This window comes from Lontra canadensis, unplaced genomic scaffold (assembly GCF_010015895.1).
Source record: "Lontra canadensis isolate GAN:19392208 unplaced genomic scaffold, GSC_riverotter_1.0 scaffold2, whole genome shotgun sequence".
In the NCBI taxonomy this organism is placed as follows: Eukaryota; Metazoa; Chordata; class Mammalia; order Carnivora; family Mustelidae; genus Lontra; species Lontra canadensis.
The window spans coordinates 579284-604307 of record NW_022630996.1 but is presented as its reverse complement, the minus strand read 5'-3'; the positions used below and the strand labels follow the sequence as shown (position 1 = coordinate 604307).

The following is a 25024-nucleotide window of genomic DNA, read 5'->3' as shown; positions in this document are numbered from 1 at the left end:
AACTTCAACATGAAAAAGGACGTGGGAAGAAAGAAGCAGTCGCTGATACTTATCGGCACAGTGCATGAAATCTTCTCGTGTTTTCCATCCAGCGTGAGCCACAAGCATATGATGAGCTTCTGGGTCAGCCCAGCACAGACACTTAAACCACATGGTGATCTGTAGCTTCAACAAGCCCAGGTGCTCAGACCTCCGTCCCCCATGGCAGCCAGAGGGCCATATTTTTCTTAGGAGGCGTAGAATAGCAAACGAGCTCAAGGTCATTATCGAGGCATGAGCAATGCCAGGCTGGACTGAGCCAGAGTCCGCTCTGGCACGGGGACATCCGGGGAGCTGGGAGCCCTGGCAGCTGCAGCAACAGTGTCAGGACTAGGAAGGGGCGGGGTGGCTGCTGGGCCATCAGCCCGCAGCCAGCAGCCAGCCCAGGGCATGGTCCAGGAGCTGGCGAGGGTGAGCCACTGCAGAGAGCCAGGCCGGCTATTCAAGGCAGGTGGCTGCTGGAGGATCGGGTTTGCGGCAAGCCCGGCACCGGCCAGAGCATGACACTCTGCTTGGCAGTTGTTTCAGGAGGAGGTCAGAGTTCGGGAGAGCTGGAAGCTGCTTCGGAAGGTTTGGGAAGATTCAGTCTCCTAAGTGGCACTTTGAGAACCAGAATGACAAATGTCCAGGCTCAACTCACGCGACTCTGACTTCTTCTGAAATCTCTCTGGGGGTTAAAGGAAGCCATCCCTTCTGGGCAGGTTGTAGCCCAAGAGGATCTTCTGTGCTTGCGGAGAGCCTGCCTGGCTGGAGACAGGAGAAGCAGGAGCGCTGTCCTCAGGACTCAGCCAGTGGGAGCCCCAGAGCCTGCAGGCTCCCCTTCCTCCAGCGCTTTGTCAGGAAACTCCTCCTGAGCTGCCACTTGAGCTCCTGGACGAGTGGAGGTTTCTTAAATGGATTTAGAAGTGAACGAGGACAGAGCGCTATGACCATTGTCTGAGCTAGGCCTTGCTAGCGGCCCCAGAAAACAGCCCAACTTCCCCAAACTCTGTGATAGAGTTTTTTGGGTCAGCTGGTCCCCACCCTCTCCATATTCCAGAATTGTGAGTGAATCATTCCAGTGCCATCTGAACCGCTGCGTCCTTGGGAGAGCAAGGAGAAAATCAGCATTTGTGGTCTGCGAGGGAAAAATGGAATTCTAGGCAGAAAGCACACCCAAATCTGTGTATGAATAGAATGGTCCTTTTTTTTGTATCCAAAAAGTTTAGAGTAAAAAATGTACAGCCCAAAGAGCAGGAATGAGGACACAGAAAATGTGTTCCTTGTTCCCATTTCTTGCAAGCCTGCCTCAGTAACAAATGTCCTGGACCACACTTCAAGGTCAAGTGCGCCACAAGCTTCGTTCACCTCTCGCAAAGTAAATACTATTATTACTAGTTTCTTTTTATTTTTTTTAAGATTTTATTTATTTATTTGACAGAGAGAGAGAGAGAGAGATCACAATTAGGGAGAGAAGCAGGCAGAGAGAGAGGGGGAAGCAGTCTCCCGGCTGAGCAGAGAGCCCGATGCGGGGCTCGATCCCAGGACCCTGAGATCATGACCTGAGCTGAAGGCAGATGCTTAACCCACTGAGCCACCCAGGCGCCCCTATTTTTACTAGTTTCTGCTTTATTGTCACAGTGAAAAAGCTAAAGCTAAAGACGAGTTAACAGCCCAGAGTCATGCAGCTGGTAAGAGACAGAGCCGGGTTTGATCCCTCGCAGTCTGATGCCAGAGATGCCGCTCCGAATGGTTCATCTTGTCAAAGCAAATGACACCTGCGTTCAACAGGCAGGGAAGATGTTGCTTGAGGTTACTGCAGAGGGGAGACGGGCCACAGCTCAGTCGGAGCTCAACTCCACTGACAGCGGAAGGGGGATGTTCTTCATGTGTTGTGTTTTTATTGTGGTAAAATCCACAGGCACAATTTTCAGAGCTAGGGTGGGAGAGAGCACAGGCCATCGTGCTTGCTAACAGCTTTACCCAGAGGAGAAGTACACTTTCTCCTATCTTCCTGGTAGCAGGTAGTGTTACTGGAGTGGAGTGAGGGGCCCACCTCCCCCTGAAACAGAGATACTGGCAGTGGCTCCCTTGACGTTTACATTTCATAGAGATGACTTCTGGGTTCCCCCAGAGGTGTTCCTGGTTGTAAAACTGGCAAAGACTCTTGTGAAAACATTTACATCTCAAAGGGGAAGGCAAGAATTTTCAATGACATGTTTTCTTAAGTAAATGTTTTACAAAGAGGGAAGTCAGGGGTCCAGGTTCAGGAAGAAATCTGTGGAGTGCTGAGTCAAGCTGAGGGGAACGCAGCGGCCATCTTGGTCAGACTGTGCAGGCGATTCTCACCTGGGGCAACAATGGGACCCCAGGTATCTGGAAAAACATGGTGGCTTTGGAGTTGCTACCTCCAGTGACAGGCTGCAGGCAGAATTCCCGCATTCCCATGATGCACTGGGGAATCCATCCTGACAAAGACTTGTGGGTGCACCCTAGACGGCAACAGGGCCCCCATGAGGAAGCACTGCTCTAGGTTATGGAGTCTAGAGTAGGAGACTGGCGGGTCAGGCCTAGCCTCCGTTGGCCTGGCAAGTGTTCTGTGCGCTATAACGTCAAAATGCAAAAGATCAAGGCAGGAGGAGGAAATGGGCAGACACAGACACAAAGGTTTTGGGTTAAGAGGAGAAGCAGAAGCAGTCTTGGTGGGGAATGAGCCGCCTTGCTTGAGAGTTCGTGATATAAAAATAAGCTGTTTTTTTTCTTTTTGACTTACTTTGGCAAGCCCTTTGTAAGGGTTGTCGAAGTCGTCAACACAGATCTCTCTAGAACCCACGGATGTCTAGAGAAGATCCAGAATTCTGTGTTCTTTCTGTTATTCCCAGTGTAACTGAGCCCAGTCCATCTGCCCGCTGCAAAGCAAAGCCAACCATGGAAACATCAAGTTGGCAGCAAGGAAATTTCTTCAAGAGGCAGCCAAGTGAGGAGACAAGCCTCAAATCCACCTCCCTAAAGGGGGAGGGAACACATGGTTGAGAATCAGAGGGGTTGAGATTACACACACATTGATGGAAAGAGCAGAGAAATTTAGTACTATTCACGAGGAAAATGGGTCATGAATACTAAGTGACATACATGGAGCCTATATCCAGTGTTTAGCATGGAGTGGAGACTTCACATCAGAGTGAGGCAAAATTCAACCTCTGGCTGTTGCCTCGTGAATTGGGGAGACTCTGAGACCTGAGGCTTGCCCCTGCCTGTCCCAAAGATGTCTCCAAAAGTTCTTGGTCTTGTCACAAGAGAGAATTCAAGGACAGACAGCCAACACAGCAGACCAGCAGCAACGCAAGTACGAACGTTTAATAAAGTGAGAATATACTCCCAAGATGTGAGAGCAGGCAAGCTCCAAGGTGAGAGCTGGGCACCCTGGGTTTCTGTCGTTTATTGACATTTGTTAACTAGAGAGTGGAATATTCATTACTTGGGGCGGGGACTTCTTGGAAGCAGTTTTGTGCCTTTTCTTCCTGATTTGGTCGGGGGTTTCCGGTCATGGTACCGCTATCTTTGAGCTGCCTGGTTTGATCTGGCTTCTTGTGGAACTGCTGCCAGGACAGGCCTCTCTGACTTTCCCCATAGCTGGCCTCTAGGTATCCTGTTAGAACCTGTCAACTCTAACAACATCAGGAGGTTATCTCAGGACGAAGAGGAAGAGCTGTGGGCATACTCCAAGAGCCAGTATAAACGGGATGAGGTCTTGGACTCATTATCTCAGGTAAGGGAAGCAGGGCTTTGCTTGTTCCCAAGATGGAACCATTATTGGCTGACCTTGAGTCCAGAGTTTCTGCAGGGAAAGCTAGTAGGCTTGTTAGTGGGGACTGAAAGACACAGCAGCAATGAGGAGGAGACAGTTCTCTGAAAAACAAACTTGAACTTTCTGCTGCTTTCGACTTCATTAGCCCCACAGGGCACAGTTTCACCAGCAGCACCCGACCCATCACCCTTCAGGAGATACTTTCTTCTCTTGGGTTCCATGGCAGTGTACTCATCCATTTTTCCTCCCACCTTTTGCTTGCCATGACTTAGTCTCTCCTGTGAGTTCTCTTCCTCTCCGTGACCACTAGACATTGAAGCATCACAGAACCTTCCTCTCTTCTCCACCCATCCATTTCCCCAGGTGATCTTACCCAGTCCAGTGGCAACTAGTACTATCCATGGAACAATGACTCTTAAATCGAAATCTCCAGACTTTACTTCTCTCATGAATTCAGCACCCATTTATCCAACTGTCTACTCAGCATCTCAGCTTGGTTGGCTAATGGGCATCTCAGAGAAAATACAGCAGGCTCTCAATGCCTACCCCAAACCTGTTCTTCCCCCAACCTTCCCATCTCATGGGAATGACATCACCACCAACCCATTTTTGTTTGAACCCAAAATTTGAAATTACCCTTGGTTCTCCTCTTTTCCTTATCACCACCCATCAGTAGTAAGTCCTGTGACTCTACCTCCAGACTATGCCTGAGGTGGTCCACTGCTCTCCATTACTATGAGTCCTACCCTAGTCAAAGCCATGGTTGTTTCTTGCTTGGACCGTTGCAGCAAGTCTCCTAGCTGGTCTCCACAGTTTGGGTATGTGCTGTGAACACACCAAGCTTATTCCTTCTCTGGAAAATTTGCACTGGCTGTTCCATCTGCCTGAAATACCTCCACAGACACTGAAGAGGCCCTCTCCTTCTTGTTCTACATGCCTCAGCTTCAGCTACCTTCCCAGGGAGGCCTTCTCTGGTCACTCAACCTGACATAACCAGTTACTTCCCATTTTACATTCTCCTTAGAACTTGTGATATTTTCATTTCTTTTTGTGTGTCCTTCCCTAGAAGATAGGCTACATGACAACAAAGACCTAGAATACTGCTACGGTGGATGTCCAATGAGCATTTGCTGAGTACAGAGTGAACTGAGTAAGTGAATGGTATAGTGTTTGTTGCTTCTTTGAGTTAATAGTCATATCACTTTCTTTGGAAGTACCTTTCTCACTGGGTACCATGGACCGAAATCAAGCATGACAGAAGCCGAAAAAAAAAAAAAAAAAAAGGAAAAAGAAGAAGAGGAGACAGAGTCTGAGAATATTACAAAAGACAGCATCTCAGAGCAGTGCAGGCCCTAAATACAGTTTTCAATCTCCTTCTTTCCAGTTGAGGCCTTACCTGTCTGGCAATAGCTGGGTTGCTAACCAGGACCCTGATACAAAGAGCTTCTCCCTCGACTCTTATAACTGGCCCCCTGGTTCTCCCCCAGACAGAGAGAAGGCATGATGCCGTGACTGGAAACCACAATCATTGGTAAGAATAAAAAAATGATTTGCTGGGTAAGATCTAGTATAAGGATCACTAGATGAAATCAGTAAACTATCCACGAGGCACAACGGCAAATAGAACCCAGAGGCTGCTCCACAGGCCCTCTGAGCTTCGCACCACTAGGATCAAGGACACTTACTCTTACCTTAATAGGACCAGGTTCCGCGGCACTCCGCCTCCAGGCCACATCTGAGTTTCTGTTCCTCTCAGTACAATTGCCTCTGCCCCACCATACCACGGGTGAAGTCACCCACTAGTAGCCACCATATGTTTTCCTACCCTGGCCATTTATTTTTTTTTCCAAAGAGTTTATTTATCTGACAGAAAGAGAGAGTGCACAAGTGGGGGCAGAGGCAGAGGGAGAAGCAGACTCCCCGCTGAGCAGGGAGCTCGACGTGGGACTCGATTCCAAGAACCCAGGATTATGACCTGAGCCAAAGGCAGATACTCGATCAACTGAGCCACCCAGCACCCTACCTTGACGCTTTAGTGAGCAAAATTTCTTAGCTTTTACAATCCTGGCTCTCGATTTTACAGTTAGAGTTTTAACATATTAAGTAAGTTGTGAGAGCCACTATTTTTACCTTGTTTTCTTATACTCTGACATAAGCAGATGGACCATATACTCTAACCTCCTGTGGAACCTCACAAGGCAGCCAGTTAACTGCCGGGGCCAAGCCACCTTCTCAGGCAGAGCTCCCATGTGTGGATGTCCTCAGAGAGATTTTGGACCTAAGAAAAGAGCCAACCCCATTGTTCACCTTCTGCGTACAGTAGCTCCTGTGCCTCAAAGACAAATGCTTCAGGGACTCTGTGGTCCTCCTCCCAGTTCTCTAATGACCACTGGTGCCGTCTGATCGAGAGAAGCTGTTTTAATGTAAAGGCCCCAGTTTTGCCATCGGCATGGAAGGTTTTTTCCCAACAGATTTACAATTTCATATACATTTTTGACTCTTTCGGTAAGGACTGAACTAAAGTTCATGGGAATGAATGGCAACTGTCACACAGAAAAAGACTGTAATAAAAGAAATTAGTATCATGACACAAATACTGGAGAAGGGATGGGCACTCACAGCCCCACCGCTCCCCCTGCCCCCGTGATTCCCTGAGGATGCGAGACAACACCCCAGTTCACTAGGCCGAGCGATCACAGTTGCCCCATAGATGCCTCATTCTTCCCCTTCCTCCACCGGTCCCGCTGTCCGGGTCCCAATCGGGAGGGGCCCACTCTTCCCCTCCCGGTCCCATTGTCACATCCCTGCGGTATTCCTCATTCATTTTAATTCCACTTCCTTATGTTTCATCTTTCTTCCTGATTCTCAACTCCATTCTCTCCCCATCACTGCCACTCACCCGAGTGTATTTTATGTATGGCCTCCCAGCCTGCTCTCTATATATCTGTACAAAAATATATGTATGTTCTGGAAACTTCATAGCACTGCCTTTCGCATGTCATAATTTATATAAATGGTATTGCACCACAAACTCGTCTGTCTCTTGCTCTTTCACTCAGCCTTATGCTTTTAAGATGTATTTGTATAGCTCTGTGAATACTGTGTGTGTAGTGGTCCATTCTGCATACACCGATGCTTTATTTATTCCGTCCCCTAAAGATGAATACCTGAATTTCCCCAACTCCGCTACCACACCATTTCGTGAGTGCTTATGCCTGTCGAGGGTTCGAGGGCTCCTCATGTGTGTGTGCGCGCGCACGCAGGGGAATTACTGAATCCTAGGGTATATACATACTTAATTTCAGCAAGTACTGCTTACCTGATCAGTTTCTGGGTGTAAACTTCAGGCTTTATTGGTTGAATTCTCTAATTCTGTCAATAATCTATCCTCGGTAGCTCTGTATAATTTGAGGCCATTTGCCTGGTTAATGTGTCCGTGACCTTTCCGGGGTATTGTATCCTTATTCCTCGTGATGTTTTCCATCCCATAGCTTTACCTCTGCTCTTCAAACCACTGCAGTGTCCCTGCTGTAATTAATATTTTCCTGATGTTTTGTGCAGGTGTTGGTACCCTTTTATTTAAAAGTATCTCAGCTATCCTAATGGTGAATCTCGTAAAAATTTGATTTGAGAATCTCTGCCTTTTTCTTCGTTTATGGTAACGAGGGTTATTTCTTCGTTTATGGTAACGAGGGTTATTACCTACGTTTTCAATTTACTGTGTTTTGTCTACTTGTTCGCCCGCCCACTCGCCCCCCGTCTACTTTACACTGATTGAACTGAACCATCACTCAGTTGATCCCGAGGTCATGCATTTATACTCCCATTCCCCTGGCAGCTGGGCCTAACTTACCAAGACTCATACTTATGCTTTTTTTCTCTATCATCTACAAAAACAAATCAATACCTCCGTTCTGAATGAGGCAAAAAACCAAGAACACTCTGACCTCCTTCCCCACCTTACTGCCTGCTATGGTGAAAGCATTTACAGTTTTAATTGCAGAATCTTATCGGCATACTTGTTTTAATTGCATTTACCAAGTTCTTCTCTTCACCTACTCTTATTTCCCATATCTTATTACCTCTTGGATTCATTTCCCCTTTTACTCGAGGGCGATTTTGACTAAGAAAGACTACATAGGTAGGTCCTTCCAAGACTCACATGTTTACAGATCACTTCACTGGTCGCCATATTTAAGTCAATGCTCTCGAGATACTGTCTTTTATTGGCGACGTAGCTATTGAGAAGTTAGACACGAGTTACATCCTTATTACTGAACTTCTCTTTCTTCTCCTTTAGTGTTCCTTAACTATAAGGCAGCACTCCTAGCCTTTTGGGGGCCGGTCTGCTGAAAGCCTGTGTCCCTCTTCTCAGAATTATGTTTTATATGAATAACATAAAATATACAAAATTACAAAAGAAACCAAATATATTGAAATAAAGTTATCAAACATTTAAAACAGCAATTTAGTGATACCATAGAAATATTAGTGCTATAAATAACAAGACCTAGCTAGCATCAGATCTAGTAACTACCTTAAGTTCAACTCCATCATGACCATGAATGGTACTTCAAAAACTCTGTAACTACTATGTAATAGGAATACATCTACAATTTTCTATCAGCAACAGTGACACAGATACTGCTAATCTTGCTGTGATTTTCCCTACAGTCCTAATTGAAGAAAATGCTAAATTTCGTTTAGAGGCTAGTGAAAATTTTGACCATGGAAGGTGTTTCCCATCCCATTCTCCAGCCTCCAGACTCCTGTAGATGAACACCTGAGATTTGGGATCTTAGGTTATGAACCACAACTATAGGTATAGGTGTAGGGTTTTTTCTTATCTACTCTGTTTAGTATTTTAGGAGCCTCTTCATTCTGAAGGCCAGTATTTATTCTAGAATATTCTGAGTCATTATTTCTTCATACAGTTCCTTCCCCCGAGTTAATCTCTTCTTACGAAGTTATTAACTTTAGTTCTTAACTTTTCCTTCATACTTTTAACCTCTTTAGCCTTTCCAGTTGCCTTTGGGGAGGGTTTGCTGACCCAATATTTCAACCCCGTAAAACGTTCTTCTGCTCTATCTGATCTGTCCTTCAAGCCCTCCTTGGAAATCCTTATTTCAACAATTATAGTTTTTTAATTCTCAGCATCTCCAACCAATTCTTCTTCATCATCATTTGTCATCACCCCATGTGTCCAGTATCACAGAGGAATCATCAGCTAATCTTGCTGCTATTTCATGTCAGCCCAGTAATGAAGATGTCATTATGCTGCGTCCTCTGTGCCTGCTGCCCTCAGTCCCACCCCTCCTGACACAGGAGTCTTTCCTTTGTCGTGTTGGCTTTCCTCAGAGGCCTTGCCACTTTTCCATACAAGCTCCGTCTATCTGTTGAGATTACAAAATGCATTCTCCTGTCTTGTCTGCCTGAGGGGAGAAGCTAACACTCAGGGCCTAGGCTATGCTCCTCAAGGACAGTTAAGGGTGAGGAGGAAACTCTCATCTCAGGATGTAGAACCGCTAGTTCGTATCTGCCTCAACCCCTTCCTGTCCCCACCAGGTGTCTGTCACGTTCACAGGTACAACTTCACAATGCCCACCTCCCAACCAGACAGGGACACCCAGCTTCTGTTGTGATTGATTCTTAAACCAGTGGTGTATCTTTACCCACTAAAGCTACTCTCCCCTTACCTGTTACCCGGCTGCTACCCCAGGAGGTCCATCTCAAAAGAATCAGATCATATAGCTTTTCGCTGTTTTCCTTGACATCTGGGTAATACTTAACATTCATAACTATGCCCTCCTTGTAGTCCTGACCTCAAGAGGCGCCATACTCTGTTCGCAGCCTTTCTGATACCCCCTTTCCTCCCCTCCCTCTCCATCCCCAAGCTCCTCTTCTTTTCCTCCACCCTCGTGTCTTGGAAAGCCCCTGCAGGGCTAGTGATCAGAGCCATGATGATCCCTCCCAGATCCATAAATCCAGCCTTGACCTGGGACCAAGATCTGCAAAGACTTGTTTGACTCTGCAGTCTGAGAGGTGGGAGAACGAGGTGACAGGTGGACAGCACAGGGGGATTCTTGACTCTGAATGAAGGAGACTGGATCCACTTATTATGTAGCAAAGACTTGAAGACAGATAATAAAGACCAAGAGAGAGGTGAATCAGCCTGGGTCAGGTTCCTGGCCTCGTGGTGTGTGGGTGTCTGTGTGTCTGTCTGCATGTGTGTGTGTGTCACAGAGAGAGAGGACATAGGATATGTTAAAATCAACAGAAAGAAGATGCTTATTTTGCTCCAAAGATGAACAGTAGTCACCAGCGGGACACAGAATAAGAACAGTAACATACAGATATTTGTAGAAGAAATATTTAGACAGAGTTCCCAGCTGATGGATTTGGAATTTGGGTTTGTGGGGAAATCTGCTAAGGGACTGTTTATACCTCAACATGTGGATCAGACTAGGATATGGCGGTTTAGCTCTGTCTTCTCTCTCTGACCCTACTTTTGTGAGAGACTTGGAGTCGTGAGACTCACCACAGAGAGCCACCCTCTGAAGCGGCCCCATCTCACCAGATGGTGGGGGCGACTGGCCACCCAGCATGCAGGGCTACGCCCCATAACTGCTTTGACTGTGGAGTTGCAGTTAAGCTGTTGCACAAAGAAATAATATCATTTCAATAATGGCCTTAAAGAAATGTCTCATCTCTGTTGACCTCGAGATCAGGTTGGGCATGTGTATTCCTGCCTCTGAATAGCCATCCCTGTGGCTCCAGGGACAGGATGCTGCCAAGTGGTGACTGACTTACCTCAGATACCTCAGATACGAATCATTCTGTTGGCGTCTTCCACTTTAAGCACAGCAATGCCTAGAAACATATTATGTGTCGGAGAAGAGTCTCATTGGTGCAAGCCCCCAAAATCAAGATGGCAGCAGTAGCGAGAGTACAGGCTTAATAGCCCGATAGCCTGGGAGGGAATTATGGCCAATGGCCACTTCCTGGCTGGTGGAACACTGGGCACATCCACTCTCTTGGTCTGTTTTTTTATCTGTAAAGGGAAGATAGTAAAAATAATTATCTCAGAGTTAGAACATACAAAGTTTGGAACAATCCTGGTGAAGCTAGTATTCAATTAACACTAGCTTCTGAAATAGCTAGAAATTTATTATGCTCACCCTGCCCGCATGGCCTCCAGAATGAAGTCAGACCTCCTACCATCATCCCCACCACGGAGCAATTCACGCTGAGAGGCACCAGAGTGTTCTGTGCTCTCGGAAACCCAGTGCTCCCTGCGCCTCTGTTTTGAAGTCTACTTCTAATTTCAGTAGTTTGCACTCACACATGCTGCATGTCCTTTTGCTCTGAGGACGTAAGAAAATCCATGCAGTGATAATGAACTTTGAAAAAAATCTATTCTATTGAGTGGAGTTATGAATGAGCACTCATGAGCATTGTCTGAGAAAGCGATTCTCCAAACCCCAGCTCTCTGCGTATGGAAAAGCTTTTTCACACATGCCCTCCGGTATCCGGCTGACGTAGGCATCCCCGGTCAGTGCTTGTCAATCAGCTGCACTGAATAATGTGATCCAACATCCTTTAACTCCCCCCACTACCGAAAAATCTTCACCATTCTGAGGTTCTCATCTTAACCGGATAATGGGGTGTTATTTTACACACCTGTACCGATGCCTCAGGAGTGTTTTTATGGGTTCAAGTTGACAGCCGAGACCTAAGAGACCACGGTAACATATAGAACGGAAGACAGCGGGTGCAGCATCCACAGCTGGGGAGGCCCAGCCCGCCCAAGCACATTGCTGCATTTGCCCGCTCACCCGCCCCGGCCAGGAAAGGTCTGGGTGGGTCACCTGGACACAGACAAGTCACGGTTCTCTTCCCACCAGTCTTTTATACCATTGAGGTTCAGGGCCTTCAAGGCAACTCATAGTTCCCCAAATCCAGATAGGGTCCCACACGGCAGACGAGAGAGAGAAAACAGGCATCCTAATCCCATACCTTCCAGGAAAATAGTCTCAGGCAGGCCTGGACCAGCCCACCCTCGATGTCAACCCTTCACTCCCTGTATTAGCCTGCTCAGGCTGCCATAACACAATACCACCGACAGAAATTGACTTCTCACGGTCCTGGAAGCCAGAAGTCCATGATCAAGATGCTGAGACTGGTGTCTCCTGAGGCTACACCCCTAGCCTTGTAGACCACTGCTTCCCGCTGTGACCTCACACAGCCATTTCTCTGTGCACCCATCCCTTGTGTCTCTCCCTCTTCTTATGCAGAACACCGGGCCTGTTACAGTGGAGTCCTGATGACCTCATTTAAGCTCAGTTACCTCTTTAAAGACCTATATACAGTCACTCTGGGGATTAGTCTTCAACAGAAGAATTTGGGGGCAACACAATGCCTTCCCTAACACTCAGGATACTCCTGGGACACATAATGACAGCTACCATTAGCTGAGCATTACTGCAAAGGGCTGTATTATCACCTCTTATTAATATGACCCTGCGAGGTGCATATTGTTGTGCTAATTTCACACACAAGGAGATGGAGGCCAGAGAGAGGCTGGGAAGATCACACAGGCAGGGAGCAGCAAAGCCAATATACAAAAGTAGATCTTTGTGACTCACGCGTTCCTCACCCCAGTCCACTGCCTCTCGTGGGTCACACTGCGCCTGGCACCCTAGGTACTGTTAGTAGTAGGTCTCCTCCGTCCTTTTAGCCCCACCTTTCCCAGCACCTGGCACACGTGAACTGGTCAGTGGCTTTGCGTTTCTGAGCACCCCACAGGAACTCCCCGTCTTGTTCTCCCTCCCCTCCCACCTACCTCCCCCACCTGCAGGCAGCTCCCCCTTGCCTTTTTATCCTGAAGCCCTCTTCCCAGGGATATGCTCTTGGATACTCTTTCCATCAGCCTTTCAGTGGGGTTTATCCTATGACCATCCCCACACCGCTCCCACTCCTGACCCCACTTAACCCCGCCTGACTTCTTGCTCTCAGAGTGAACTTTACCTTCTAAAACAGGAGGGACTTGACCTGCTTGTTGAGTCTATTATTAAATTCTCCCTGTCCCTCTGCAAGAATATAAGCTTGACACGGGTGAGGACTCTCTAAAGACCTTCTGAACATCTAGACAAGGTCTGGCTCGTAGCAGACATGAAATAAACAATCACTGAATGGATGCATTAGATTTCACCTGTGTGAGCTTTGGTGCGATTCCTTTCCATGGTGAGTGAATGGCCAGTGTCTCTGGGCAAAGGGCTCTGGAATTCCACTTAGCTCCTTCGAAAATGACTAAGCTCTGAGTCTGAGGACACTGTATGTTTTAGGACTCCTCTTGATCATTATTTTCACGCATTTTATTTCATTTAATACCTGATTCTTTTGCCCCAATCTTGTGTGCATTCGGTGGTTGTATTACTCATTATGGGTAGATACAGTCTTTTCATAATTAATCTTTAATTGCAATACTTGAAGAGCATTTCCCATGAAAAATGATTTACGAATGAAACCCACATCTCACCTTGGATAATTATCACAGGTCTGACTAATGTGTGTGGAGCCCTGCATGGCAGGGGCTCTCTCCAATGACAGTGTGTTGATTTTTTAATTAACAGAGGTGAAGTAGCATTTTTGCTTGCAGACCTACAATTTACACTTGTGACATTTGTCACCAAGAAAGATTTCTATAGAGCACATAAGTTGAACTCAAGTAATTATTGCCAGTTCTAGTGCATTAACACCTTTTGCATAACATATAATGACCACTTTCAGGACAAGAGATTTTTCTTCATATCGACTAAATCAGTAAAAGTACTTTCAGTTCACTGACCCATTTAATAAATCAGGGGCCATCTAAGGAAGAAAAGAGCATAATTTATTTAGTTTTCTTTTATAGAGAAAGCAATGAAATGCCATTTACCTGCTTTACAAATTAAGAAAAGCGAGTACAAAACTTTATTTAATGAATGCAACAACTAAAAATTAGACTACAGTCATATTTTATGGTCAATTAACAGAGGTGGGGGGAAGGTCAGGCAACAGTGCAGAGAAGCAGATTTAGGAGAAATTGAGAGTAATTTACTGAAATATAGAGACAGAGACACGTAAGCACAGAGGGGGGCATTGTACATCTTGAACCAGACTCATTTAGAGCTGGAAAGAACAAGAGACAAAATCTAGTTCAGACCCCCTTTATATGGTAGGAAAACCTGATGCTGAGGGACATGAGGGTCCTTGAGGAAATACACACACCCAACCCCAAACAGCCAACGGAGCTGACAGGGAGAGATATACAGACCCAGAGGCAGGAAGGAAGACCAAGACCGGAAAGAATCAAAGACAGGCAGAAAAATCTACCCCCTCTAACTCCTCATGGAATGAGGCCTATATACATAAATAATGAAGTGCACAATATATCTGTTTGGCTTAATGATCTGATAAAAATATCAACTAACCTCGATTGATTTGCTCTGCCAATTGGACCTTTTAAAATGTTCAGTTTTTTTTTGTCTTATTAATGTTTGCTCAGTCTTTTAAAAATCTCTACTTCAAACTCTCAACTGTTAGTGAGACCCATTAAGTATGTTATTTTTTTTTAATTTTTAATTTTTTATAAACATATAATGTATTTTTATCCCCAGGGGTACAGTTCTGTGAATTGCCAGGTTTACACACTTCACAGCACTCACCATAGCACATACCCTCCCCAATGTCCATAACCCCATGTATAAGTTATTTTTAAATTAAAATACGTTCCAGGAAGGCCTGGTTCAGTCGGTTAGCCGGCTGCATTCAGCTCAGGTCATGGTCTCTAGGATCCAGCCTTGCCTCTCTCCCTGCTCAGTGGGAAGCCTGAGGGGTGTTTTTTAATGGGTTCAGGTTGATAACCCTCTCCCACTGCTAGTACACAGAAACTCTCTCTCTCGTAAGGAAATACAATCCTTAAAAAATAAGATAAAATATATTCCAGATAGATTAACGATGACAGTGTTAAGAGAAGTGAAATCATCAAAGTGCTAGAAGAAAATACAGTTGAATAATGATATTATTTTGGATTAGGTTTATTATATTATTTTTAGATTGGGCTTTATAAGCTTAATGCCAAAGACACAAATCATACAAATAAGAAAGAGGGATGTGACTGCCTAAACATTCATAGAGAAAAAGAAACACCATGTGTAAGTTACAGACACAGGCTGGAAGGATATGGCTACCAACTGTGTAACGAAGAGGGAAAGCCCAGAATACTGTTATCAATCAATAAGAAATATATCTTCTTTTATTCTCCCAAAAAAGCAAAGCGTATGAAGAAAGAGAAACTAAGAATGGGGAAAACATAAAAATTATTCAATTCACAGTGCTTGAAGCCATGCAAATTAAAACAATAAACTCTCTTTTTCTCTCTAGCCTATAAATTCAAAGGCCTTCTCCCTGGTATCGAATTGGCGTGAAGGTGGGAATCCATATCCTGCCTGCGAAATACAAACGGACAAACTCTTAGAGGAAAATGTGTTTCAAACGCTTTTAAAATGTATGTGCCTTTGTATCCAGCAATTGCACTTCTAAGAATTAATTCTAAGGAAATACTGAACAGGTGGCAAAGGTTTTCGACAAGGATATTTATTAGAGTGTCACGTAAAATGAAAATCAGACTAAGCTTAAAAGCCCAGTGGTAATGGGATGGCAAAGAAGTCACAGAGCATTCATGGAACGGGATGCTTTGCAGATATTAACCAAGATGTTCTAGTTGTACATTTATTGCTTGGAAAGCGTTTTATGATATATTGAATGCAAAAAGCAAATTTCAAAACAACGTGTATATCGTCATCCCATTTCCTCCTTTTTTTTTTTTTTTCCCTACACGAATGCAGTACATAAACATAGAAAAAGCAGGGAACCTGGGTGGCTCAGCTGGTTAAGCATCTGCCTTCGGCTCAGGTCATGATCCTGAGGTCCTGGGGTGGGCCCCAGGTGGTCGGGCTTCCTGCTCATCGGGGAGTCTGCTTCTCCCTCTCCCTCGGCCTACACTCCCCCTGCTTCTACTCTCCCTCTCTATCAAATAAGTAAATACGATCTTTTTTTTTAAAGATTTTATTTATTTATTTGACAGAGAGAGAGAGAGAGATCACAAGTAGGCAGAGAGGCAGGCAGAGAGAGGGGGAAGCAGGCTCACTGCTGAGCAGAGAGCCTGATGTGGGACTCGATCCCAGGACCCTGAGATCATGACCTGAGCCGAAAGCAGAAGCTTAACCCACTGAGCCACCCAGGCGCCCCACAATCTTTTTTTAAAAAGTAGAAAAAGCTGTGCAGCCTTAGCGATCTCTTTTTCATTTTGCTTATCAGCGTGTTTATGGTTTTCCCAGTGAAAAATGGTTACATTTGCAATAGGGAAAAGGAGTGAGCAGGAGATATCTAAAAACAACGACTTAAAAACTTCAGCGTATTTCCATAGGCTGTAATTGTCTTAATGGACTAGTAACAAAAATGTAAAGGGCTGGGGGTTTATTGAATGAGAGGCCCTTTGGAGACCCCTTATTCCAAGAGCAAAAGCCGTCGTCGCTAAATTGATGGACGCCAAATTGAAATTTTAACACATAAAGAGTGACTAATGGATTGAAATTCTTCCAAATCGTAGCAAAGGCCCGGATTCTCCTCAGCACAGAGGTGTATGAAGCAGAGCTGACGAGCAGATTGCAGAATGGGAAATCCTTCCAAGTGGTTGCTTTTAACAGCTTCTTCTGCCAGCTGCTATCCCGTAGCTTTGATCCTAAAAAGGGCACTGGACTCCCTTCAATTAATCCTCTGTCCAGTTATTTTATTTGATAATAAATAATCATCCCTGGAGAAGCCTCATTCAAACCTATGTACTCCTCCACGACAGAACACAAGGCTTGGGTTTATAAAGGTAATGGAGCGAGTCATTGGCCATTTCACGGCCAAGGACTTACACACATAAGCAAATCGGTCTATCTCTGCGATGAAAGCCTTGGATCCACCAGCCCTGTCCCATGAGTCTGCTCGATTGTGTGCTTTTTCTCAGTGGTCCCGAATAAGTGATCAGAATCCATCCCCAGCTACTGGTCGCACCCAAACACTGACAATCCTATTCACCACTCCAGTTGGAAAGACATCCAGACCTCTGTCTCGGAAACGCGTACATCGACAGGGGCCCTGACCCTGAAGTCCTTCGGTATTAAATGGTCAACACAGGATGGAGTTTAGCACCATACACTCGAACATGAGAACTCGCACAACTTTGCCATTTTGGAGCTATGACTCCTTGAGTAAACCTCGGAGCTTCCCTAAGGCACAGCCTCCTCATTGGAACAATGGGGGTGATCACGGTAATGCCCGCCCTGCCGGGCTGTTGAGAGAATTGGGTGATTAGCATTTAAGGAAGTGCTCAGGGGAGTACCTACCACATAGCCCTCAGTAAAAAAATAACTTTTATTAACAGTATTTTTTTTTTTTTGCTAAATCCCCAGCAGATATTTCTTTTAATAATTTTAATGACTACACGTTTTGTTTACTTTCTGGAAAAGTTTGTTACCCTGACAGGCAGACGTGTATATAAACTTGAGTTCCTCCTTCTGTACCAGCTGCTGAAAAAAAAATTGTAGCCAAGGTTATTACAGACATAATTAAATTCACTCGTGATATAATGCTCCAGTGAATCTTTCTGTGAAATTTGTTAGGAATATTTTAATATTTTCATGCTCATGAACCTGTGTCTAACTCTGTAACTTAGAAAATCAGAGAGAATTTGCTCTTTGTGCTGTATGTCTTGCAATGGCGTTTAGACGAAAAGCAGTAAAATCTAACCTGAGCGGGTAATCCCTGTGGTGTGGCTGACTTCTGGGTAAAATTTATCAATTCCAACTTCTGACCACCCTGGACAAGATGCCCGGGAACCTTTCATGGGAACTTGAAAGTGACGTATTTCCTAAGACAAGACCCACGTGTACAGTCAATTTCAAATGGATTTGTGCCTTCCAACTAATTGACTTGTTAATTATGCTAATATATTCATGTTTCTCTGCCTTTTTATATTTCTTTCAATACATAATGCTATAGAAGTGAATGCCCTGGGATTAAAGAACAACAACAACAACAAAAAAACAAACAAAAAAAAAAACAAGCAAACAAAAAAACCTAGAGAGTTCTATAAACTTCTTTCGGAAACCAGACTAGATTTCCAAAACAGCATGTATAATCTTTGTGTCTCTCCAAACATTTTATTTCGGTAGCAAATGTATGGCTTCTCCAAAGACAGCCTCTTTTAATGAGACAGTATGGCCAAAGTGGGGAGAGCTTTGAGCCTTTCAATTAGGCAGGGCCCTCTGGAAAGTGAGGGTGCGGGCCACGCGTTGCAGCGCCCTGACCTGCCACTGTGGTCCGGGCGCAGTGAAGGGGCCGCGGAGGCACAACAGAGCTTACCCCGTCTGAGCCCGTGCCTTCTGTCGTTCGCAGGTGGCGCCGGGGGCCAGCAGGGCTTCCTCGGCTGCATCCGCTCCCTGAGGATGAACGGGGTGACGCTGGACCTGGAGGAAAGAGCGAAGGTCACGTCCGGCTTCAAATCCGGCTGCTCGGGCCACTGTACCAGCTACGGGGCCAACTGTGAGAACGGAGGCAGGTGTCTAGAGAAATACCACGGCTACTCCTGCGACTGCTCACACACGGCCTACGATGGCACATTTTGCAACAAGGGTAAGGCAGAGCCCGTTTCTGTGGCGTTCTCACACCTCTCTGTAAACTGAAATCATCTATGCCGTGATTTCTCAGCTGTCCCCAGTGTGCTGTGTTCTGAGAGTAAGGTGTTCAGAATTCTCCTCCCACCTTAGGTAAGAAGTCTAAGTCCTACCCCGATCTCTGCCATTTACTGAGATGAGAGAAGCTCTGGGAGGGGGTGTATGCAATTTCACCCAAATCCTAGAGGACTGCGCACCGACTAGAACATCCCACAGCAAATAGCCACGTTGCACCTTGATGGTGAGTGACAGCATAAGTGGCCTCTGAAAGGGGACTCAGGCCTGACCCTCCCCGTCAGGGAGGTCGGGGTGAGGGGCCTGGGGTGCTCGCAGTCTGATGGATGGCCCCATGAATCCGTCCGGACGCTCACGCCGGCCCTGGCTGCTGCCCAGAGGCTGGGCTGGAGCTGGACTCACAGGGAGAGCCGTCTGGCCAGCGACTGTCGCTACCATGATCATTATCCTTGCACAGGATGCCTCTCTGAGCGGCCCCGAGCCTTAGCCCGGCGGCAGGTGGAGGGAGATACCGCATCTAATCAGCCGGCTTAGGCACCTGTTATTAGCACATCATTTCAGGCTTGAATGAGTCCTCTAATCCCTAATAAATTCTGCAGAGCCAATCAGCAGACCGCGGGAGCCCAATGCATATGGATGTTGTCATTCAAGATCCACCCTGTGATCCCACCTGCAGGGAATGAAATGCGCTCTGCGGCCTCATTCCCCGCGCGTCAGCAAGAGGGACGGAGCGCGGCAGAGCGGCCCTTTCCTAAGCTACCACGGAAGCGCGTGTAAATCACTCTTCTCTTTCTCAATGAATGTGTAGTATTTGGGTAAAGTTTCCTGTAAATGCCTAGTGTATCTCTTAATAAGAAGCTTTACATAAATAGCCTTTTCACATTCTCGTGCATACACGGAGGGGGTTTGTGCTGGTATTATCCACGCAGGACGCCGCGCGGAAGGAGGAATTGTGCCGTGACACTCTGCACGCTCAGGCTACTGTCTGGCAGGGCTGCAACACGAGCATATGGATGAGGTCAGGCGGGGTTTGCAGACTGAGCTCGGGACAACAGGAGGAAAGGAACAGCATTGCTGAAGGACCCCGTACCACCTTCGCAGCGCTGTTACAGGACATGTTTCTGCTCTGAACAACATGGTTCCACGGCTTCCCTGTGGCGTACAATGGGACGGGTTTGCAGAACACGTTAATTTTGCACTTGCAGTGAAATGACAATCTCGCAATTACCATTCATTGTGCGCGATGCTAATTTAATGCGGTGGTTCCATTGCCAAAGAGATGTGTGAATGCAATCAATCAGTCCTAATGCCCCAGAGAGTCCACTACAGAAGGTCCAATCTAAGGAAAATCATGGTCCCCTTATTTTTGGAGAGTTGGTTTAAACAAAGTAGCTCATACAAACCTTCTGGGGGTTAATGGCAGTATTCACAGATGGAAAGGCAGGGGTGTATACCCTTCAGCTTAGCCCGCATTCGAGATAAAGTTAAATGAAGCTTGTGTGTTTCCCTTGACATTACTTCAAAGAGCTTACACAAAAGTCACCTAAATATTCTCCAAATATCTGTTTACCGGGATGAGTTTACGTTTGATCCAATCTGTGGGCTTTAACAAAAATAAAATTAAAAGCTGCAGAACGTATTGGGAAAGTATTCATGGGCATCCCTCTGAGTCCACACAAGTATCCTCTTGACGTGGTGTGAATGATGGTGGTTCTGGTTGAAAAGAATCCTGAGGCTATCCAGGGATATTCTGCAAGCTCCTTCCTGGACCAGGGATCTGCCAGATGAGGCCTCCAGTCAGATGCTCCCTCTGTTCTGGGTCTCACCTCCCAGGGAGAGGCCCTCCTATGGTCTCCTGTGACCACACCCTCGAACCAGGGCTGCAGCCCAAAAACCCAGCCTCTGTAAAGAGTGGCCACAGACACCTGCCAAAGAACAAGTTCACGGAAATCCTTCATGGGCCATCCTTTGATAGTACGGGTGGGCTTGTGGATGTGGAAAGTGTTCACGACATTTTGCTAAGTGAATGAACCAGGTGCCCCTATAACCAAGGACACGCTGATTACCTTCTTGCACAAAATCAGACACACACACACAAGGAGAGCAAACTAAGAAAATGCACCAAAATATTGACTGCCATTATTTTTAGGGGAGGTGAAAATGCCAGTTTTTACTTTCACTTCTCTTTTGCTATATTTTCTACCCATTATACAACACCGTTTTACCTCTGGCTTCCTCATTCGTTCCTCTTTTGGGGACGAGTAGTACTAAGAGGCAGAGTTCTTACCCCGGGGAATTCAAGAATCAGCTGTCTCTACTTAGAAAATGTCTAGTTAGGAGCCAGAGATCCTACAGCACCTGACCACACTCTCTGGAATGGAGTAGTGTCTCAGGTGAAAATTGCATAAAATTAATTTAGCCTCGAAAAATCCCATCTCTCTGCATTTAACAGATTTCAGTATTTCATCCTTCATGCAGGCACTGGAGGACGGATTGCCATGCTGGGGCCAAGTTGTATGAAAATAAAAACCTTGTGACATTTGTGTCCTACTCAACCATGTGTGAGGTGCACACTAGGACAAGCAAGGACCCAAGGGTAGCCCAGTGTAGCCCAAGGGTACGAATCAGCCACGGTCTCCCCTGGTATTAGGTCATCAGGGGGATTGTGGCAAAGGGCACACACTATTTAAATTTTCTGTTTCCATCTCTCTCTTTCCTGACCTCCCTCATTTCCTTCCCTCTCCCCTCTCTCTGTCCCCACCACCTCCATCTCCCTCTGCCTCCTTCCCCAGCTCTCTCTCTGTCTCCATCCCCCATGTCCCCCTGTCTCTGTCCTTCCACACTTCCCACCTACGTTCCCTATTTCTCTCTCTCTCTCTCTCTTTCTCTCTCTTGTGAATATGTGGTTGCGTTTGTAAATCAAATTACCATGCGCTGCCACTTCGTTAAGCTCAGGAGGGCAGGCTGGACTCAAGCAGGTCCCACCCGATGACTCTCTTTTGCTGCGTAGAAAGATGCATGTTTACTCACGATCCCCTGCCGGCAAATCTATACACACAAGACACGTCTTGCTGCCTTCCTCTAGCCTGTCGTCAAGGAGGCTCCCAGAGCCTTTCTTCAAATGGATCTATAAAGATTTGATCACCAGCTCAGGCATTAGCTCTCCCAGGGCTCCCAAATATTAATAGGCACTCTGGCTGGGGGAGGGCATGTTTTGCAAGGAACACAAGGGCAACCTGGAAACCTCTGACCAGACCATAGAGCCAGTCACATCATCGGTCCAGAGACGGCCGTGGAGGCCCATCTTCTCACAGGGTCCACCATCCAGCAGTGATTCACTCAACTGACGCAGCTCCATTCCGTGGCAGAGCTCCCTGGCAGCCCATTGGCTGAGGCCGGGGAAGCCTCTAGAATCAGAGCAACACCTTGGCTCGTGTAGAAGGCTCACCTATGGGTCTGGTGTGTCATCCCCAGGATTAGTGGGGACCTACACTGGGGACCAAATGGCTAGTTGCCTGGCCACGCCAAAGATAGTTTTTGCTCATTAGGCCCATTTTTTCTTAGCTAGTCAAACCCCAAAACCCTGGAAAATGTTATGACTACCAACCTCATTTTTATTTCTAACAAGAAATCAGTAACTTAATGAGAAGCAAATTCTCTCTGTACCTTCTCTGTGTTTTCAAGCAAGAGGCAGGATCACAGACCTATAGTGACTACAACAATCTGTAGGTTTAAATTTTGTAATGAAATGCTATAGCAGTTAAATAGTGTCTACCTCCCCCAAATTCACGTCCAACCAGAACCTTGGAACGTGACCTTGTTTGGAAACACGGTCTCTGCAGATGTAATTAAGGCGAGGGCCTGCTGGATTGGGGAGGCCCTAAATCCAAGGAGAGTGTCCTTACAGGAAGAGGCTGGGACACAGAGAGTCACACAGTCCCATGAAGACAGAGGCAGAGATCGAAGGGTCCAGGAAGGACCCTTCCCTAGAAGCCTTCCAAAGATGGAGAGCTCTGACAACACCTTAATTTTCAACTTCCTCCCCAAAACTGTAAGAGAATAAGTTTCTGTTGTTTTAAGCCACCCAACTGGTAGTACTTTGCAGGGGTGCCCACTGAAAACTAATCTGATTGCAAGTAAATTTTCAGCACTGCTTAATTCCCGCGTGTTGACAGTGAAGACAGCTGACATTTACGGGGAGCTTACCATGTGTCAGACGGTGCGCTAAGCTCTGTAGCTGTGTCAACACTGCCTGCTACCATGATAACACCATGAGATGGGCGCCATCATGATCATCCCCATTTTACAGAGAAGGAAACTGAGACATAGAATGGGTGTGATGACCTGGCCAGTGTTCACATACCCATAAAGGAGGAGGACTGGGATTTGAAGGCAGGAGGTTTGACTACAAGTTCACGTTCTTCCCCACTGTGTGGTACTCTTTCTCGCCAAGGCTCAGTCCTTCATGCAGGCTTATATAAAGCTGAAAGCAGAACCCCTGCTCTAAAAACTTGTTAGTTACTGCAATCAGTGAAAAAACAGAATTTTACTGGATGCAGAATTAATCGCAACATTTTTTTAGAATGCAATATCTGAACAAAGACTTTCCCTTTCCTTTTTTGGAGGAGTGGGAATATCTCGGTGTGAGCAACATTTATTGATTGATTCATTTCTTTAACAAACATTCAGTGAATACCCAATGCGCCCGAAAGCCTTGACTGTGTAGTTGAGTCTGACTACATTGAAATTTTCAAAACATTCCAATGGTTTATTGCTACAAAATCAGGGAAATCTACAGTGTAGGAAAGGAGCAGATGTGAATTAGCTGTCACCCAGGCTGCTGCAAACACTTCTTCATTATGATCCCTTCACTGCACCAAGTTGAGCAAGAACTTATCATCAGGAGGCACAAAAATACCCCCTAATTCACTTGTCTGCACTTGTTTTTTCCTATAAACATGCTCGTGTTCATCAGCCAAGCCAGAATGGCAGTTGAAAAAAATACCTATCTTCAAAGAGTCCGAAGCCATTTTCTGAATTTAGGGAGATCTGTTTGCTTCTCAAACATTGATTTGTTTGTTGCTTGCTCAGATAAAGGCCAAATTAAAGGGAACAAGGTCCCAGGACTGCATAGCAACTGAGTGGTGGACAGACAGCACCAGCATCATCAAAGTCACTCGAGCACATACTGCCTCATGGTGGTCCAGGGAAGTTTCCTGCCCCCAGGAGCCTCCTGACACAGACTAACATTTGACCATCTGTGTATCCATGCGGTAGAAGAACCTGGTCATGGCCAACTCAATCCCTACGTAGATAATGGACGATGGCCTTGAATGTGGGTTGGAATCTGACTTCCTCACTGGCAGGTTCCTTAACCTTGAGCAAATTGTTCATCTCCACTTGGCCTCATCTTCAGAACTACTTAATACCCACTTCTTTTTTTTTAAGATTTATTATTTCTTTGAGAGAGAGAGAGTGCATGTGAGTTGAAGTAGGGGCAGAGGGAGAGGGATAGAATCTCAAGCAGACTCCCCACTGAGCATGGAGCCTGACATGGGGCTCGACCTCACTGCCCTGAGACTGTGACCTGAGCCAAAATCTAAAGTCAGATTCTTAACCAACTGAGCCACCCAGGTGCCTCCATAGTACCCGCTTCTTAATTCCACCATGAGGATCACACTTTTTGTTGATGTTTTTGTTTTGACTTTAAATCATGTCGTTCTTTAATCCTCCCTTTAAGCTTCAAATGTCAGATGTCAAACTGGCATCATTTCAGTTGCCGTTTTGCTATTTTGGGAACAATGGCAGGGCCATCAAATGTCAGTTCTGCTTCACTGTGGTCACAGTGATAGTATTCTGAAGGTGAAATCGTAGTGCCCAACACCTACACGCTGACGTGCTGAGCAATACTCAGAGATTCTGGAAGGTGGAGTTGGAGGCGAGCCTCTCTGCATCCCAGCGCTCAGGCCTGGTTGTGCAGGTCCTGGCAAGAGCCCATGTGGGTCACCTCAGTGATGGCTGCATCCCTTCCTAGTACAAAGTCCATCCAGAGCTAGGAGAGCTTGGAAAGAGTTGAAGACTCTGCTTTGCTGGAGACCTCAGACACAAGTACAACGCAGAAGACCTCTAGCGGAGAAAGCACTTCTATCATGCCTCCTCCAGGAGGGTTTCATGGAGGGCAGGAGGGGGTGGCTTTGCCCAGAGCGCTGTGAAGAGGGCACAAATCCTGCATCTCCCAGACTCCAGGCGTGCCTCCGCGAGAAGAGTAAATCCACAGATTGACTTTATAGAGCAGATTGGAAGATTGGGGGGGGGGTGGCGGTAATTAATAAAAAATATTATAAACAAATGGGGGAAGAAAAAGAAGAGAGTTCTTAGAGTCATGCACCCTGGAATCTGATCCTTGTGTGGAGCTAGG

At 46.2% G+C, this 25024-nt stretch overlaps 1 protein-coding gene across 1 annotated transcript in view; it reads left to right on the top strand.

Annotated features, from left to right (window-relative positions):
* CNTNAP2 (contactin associated protein 2) overlaps positions 1 to 25024 on the top strand; it is a 1928204-nt gene that overhangs the window by 1718210 nt on the left and 184970 nt on the right. The window contains exon 18 of the mRNA XM_032866749.1: positions 18314 to 18550. Within this exon, the coding sequence (XP_032722640.1) occupies positions 18314 to 18550 (237 nt within the window). The remainder of the gene's footprint in view (positions 1 to 18313; positions 18551 to 25024) is intronic.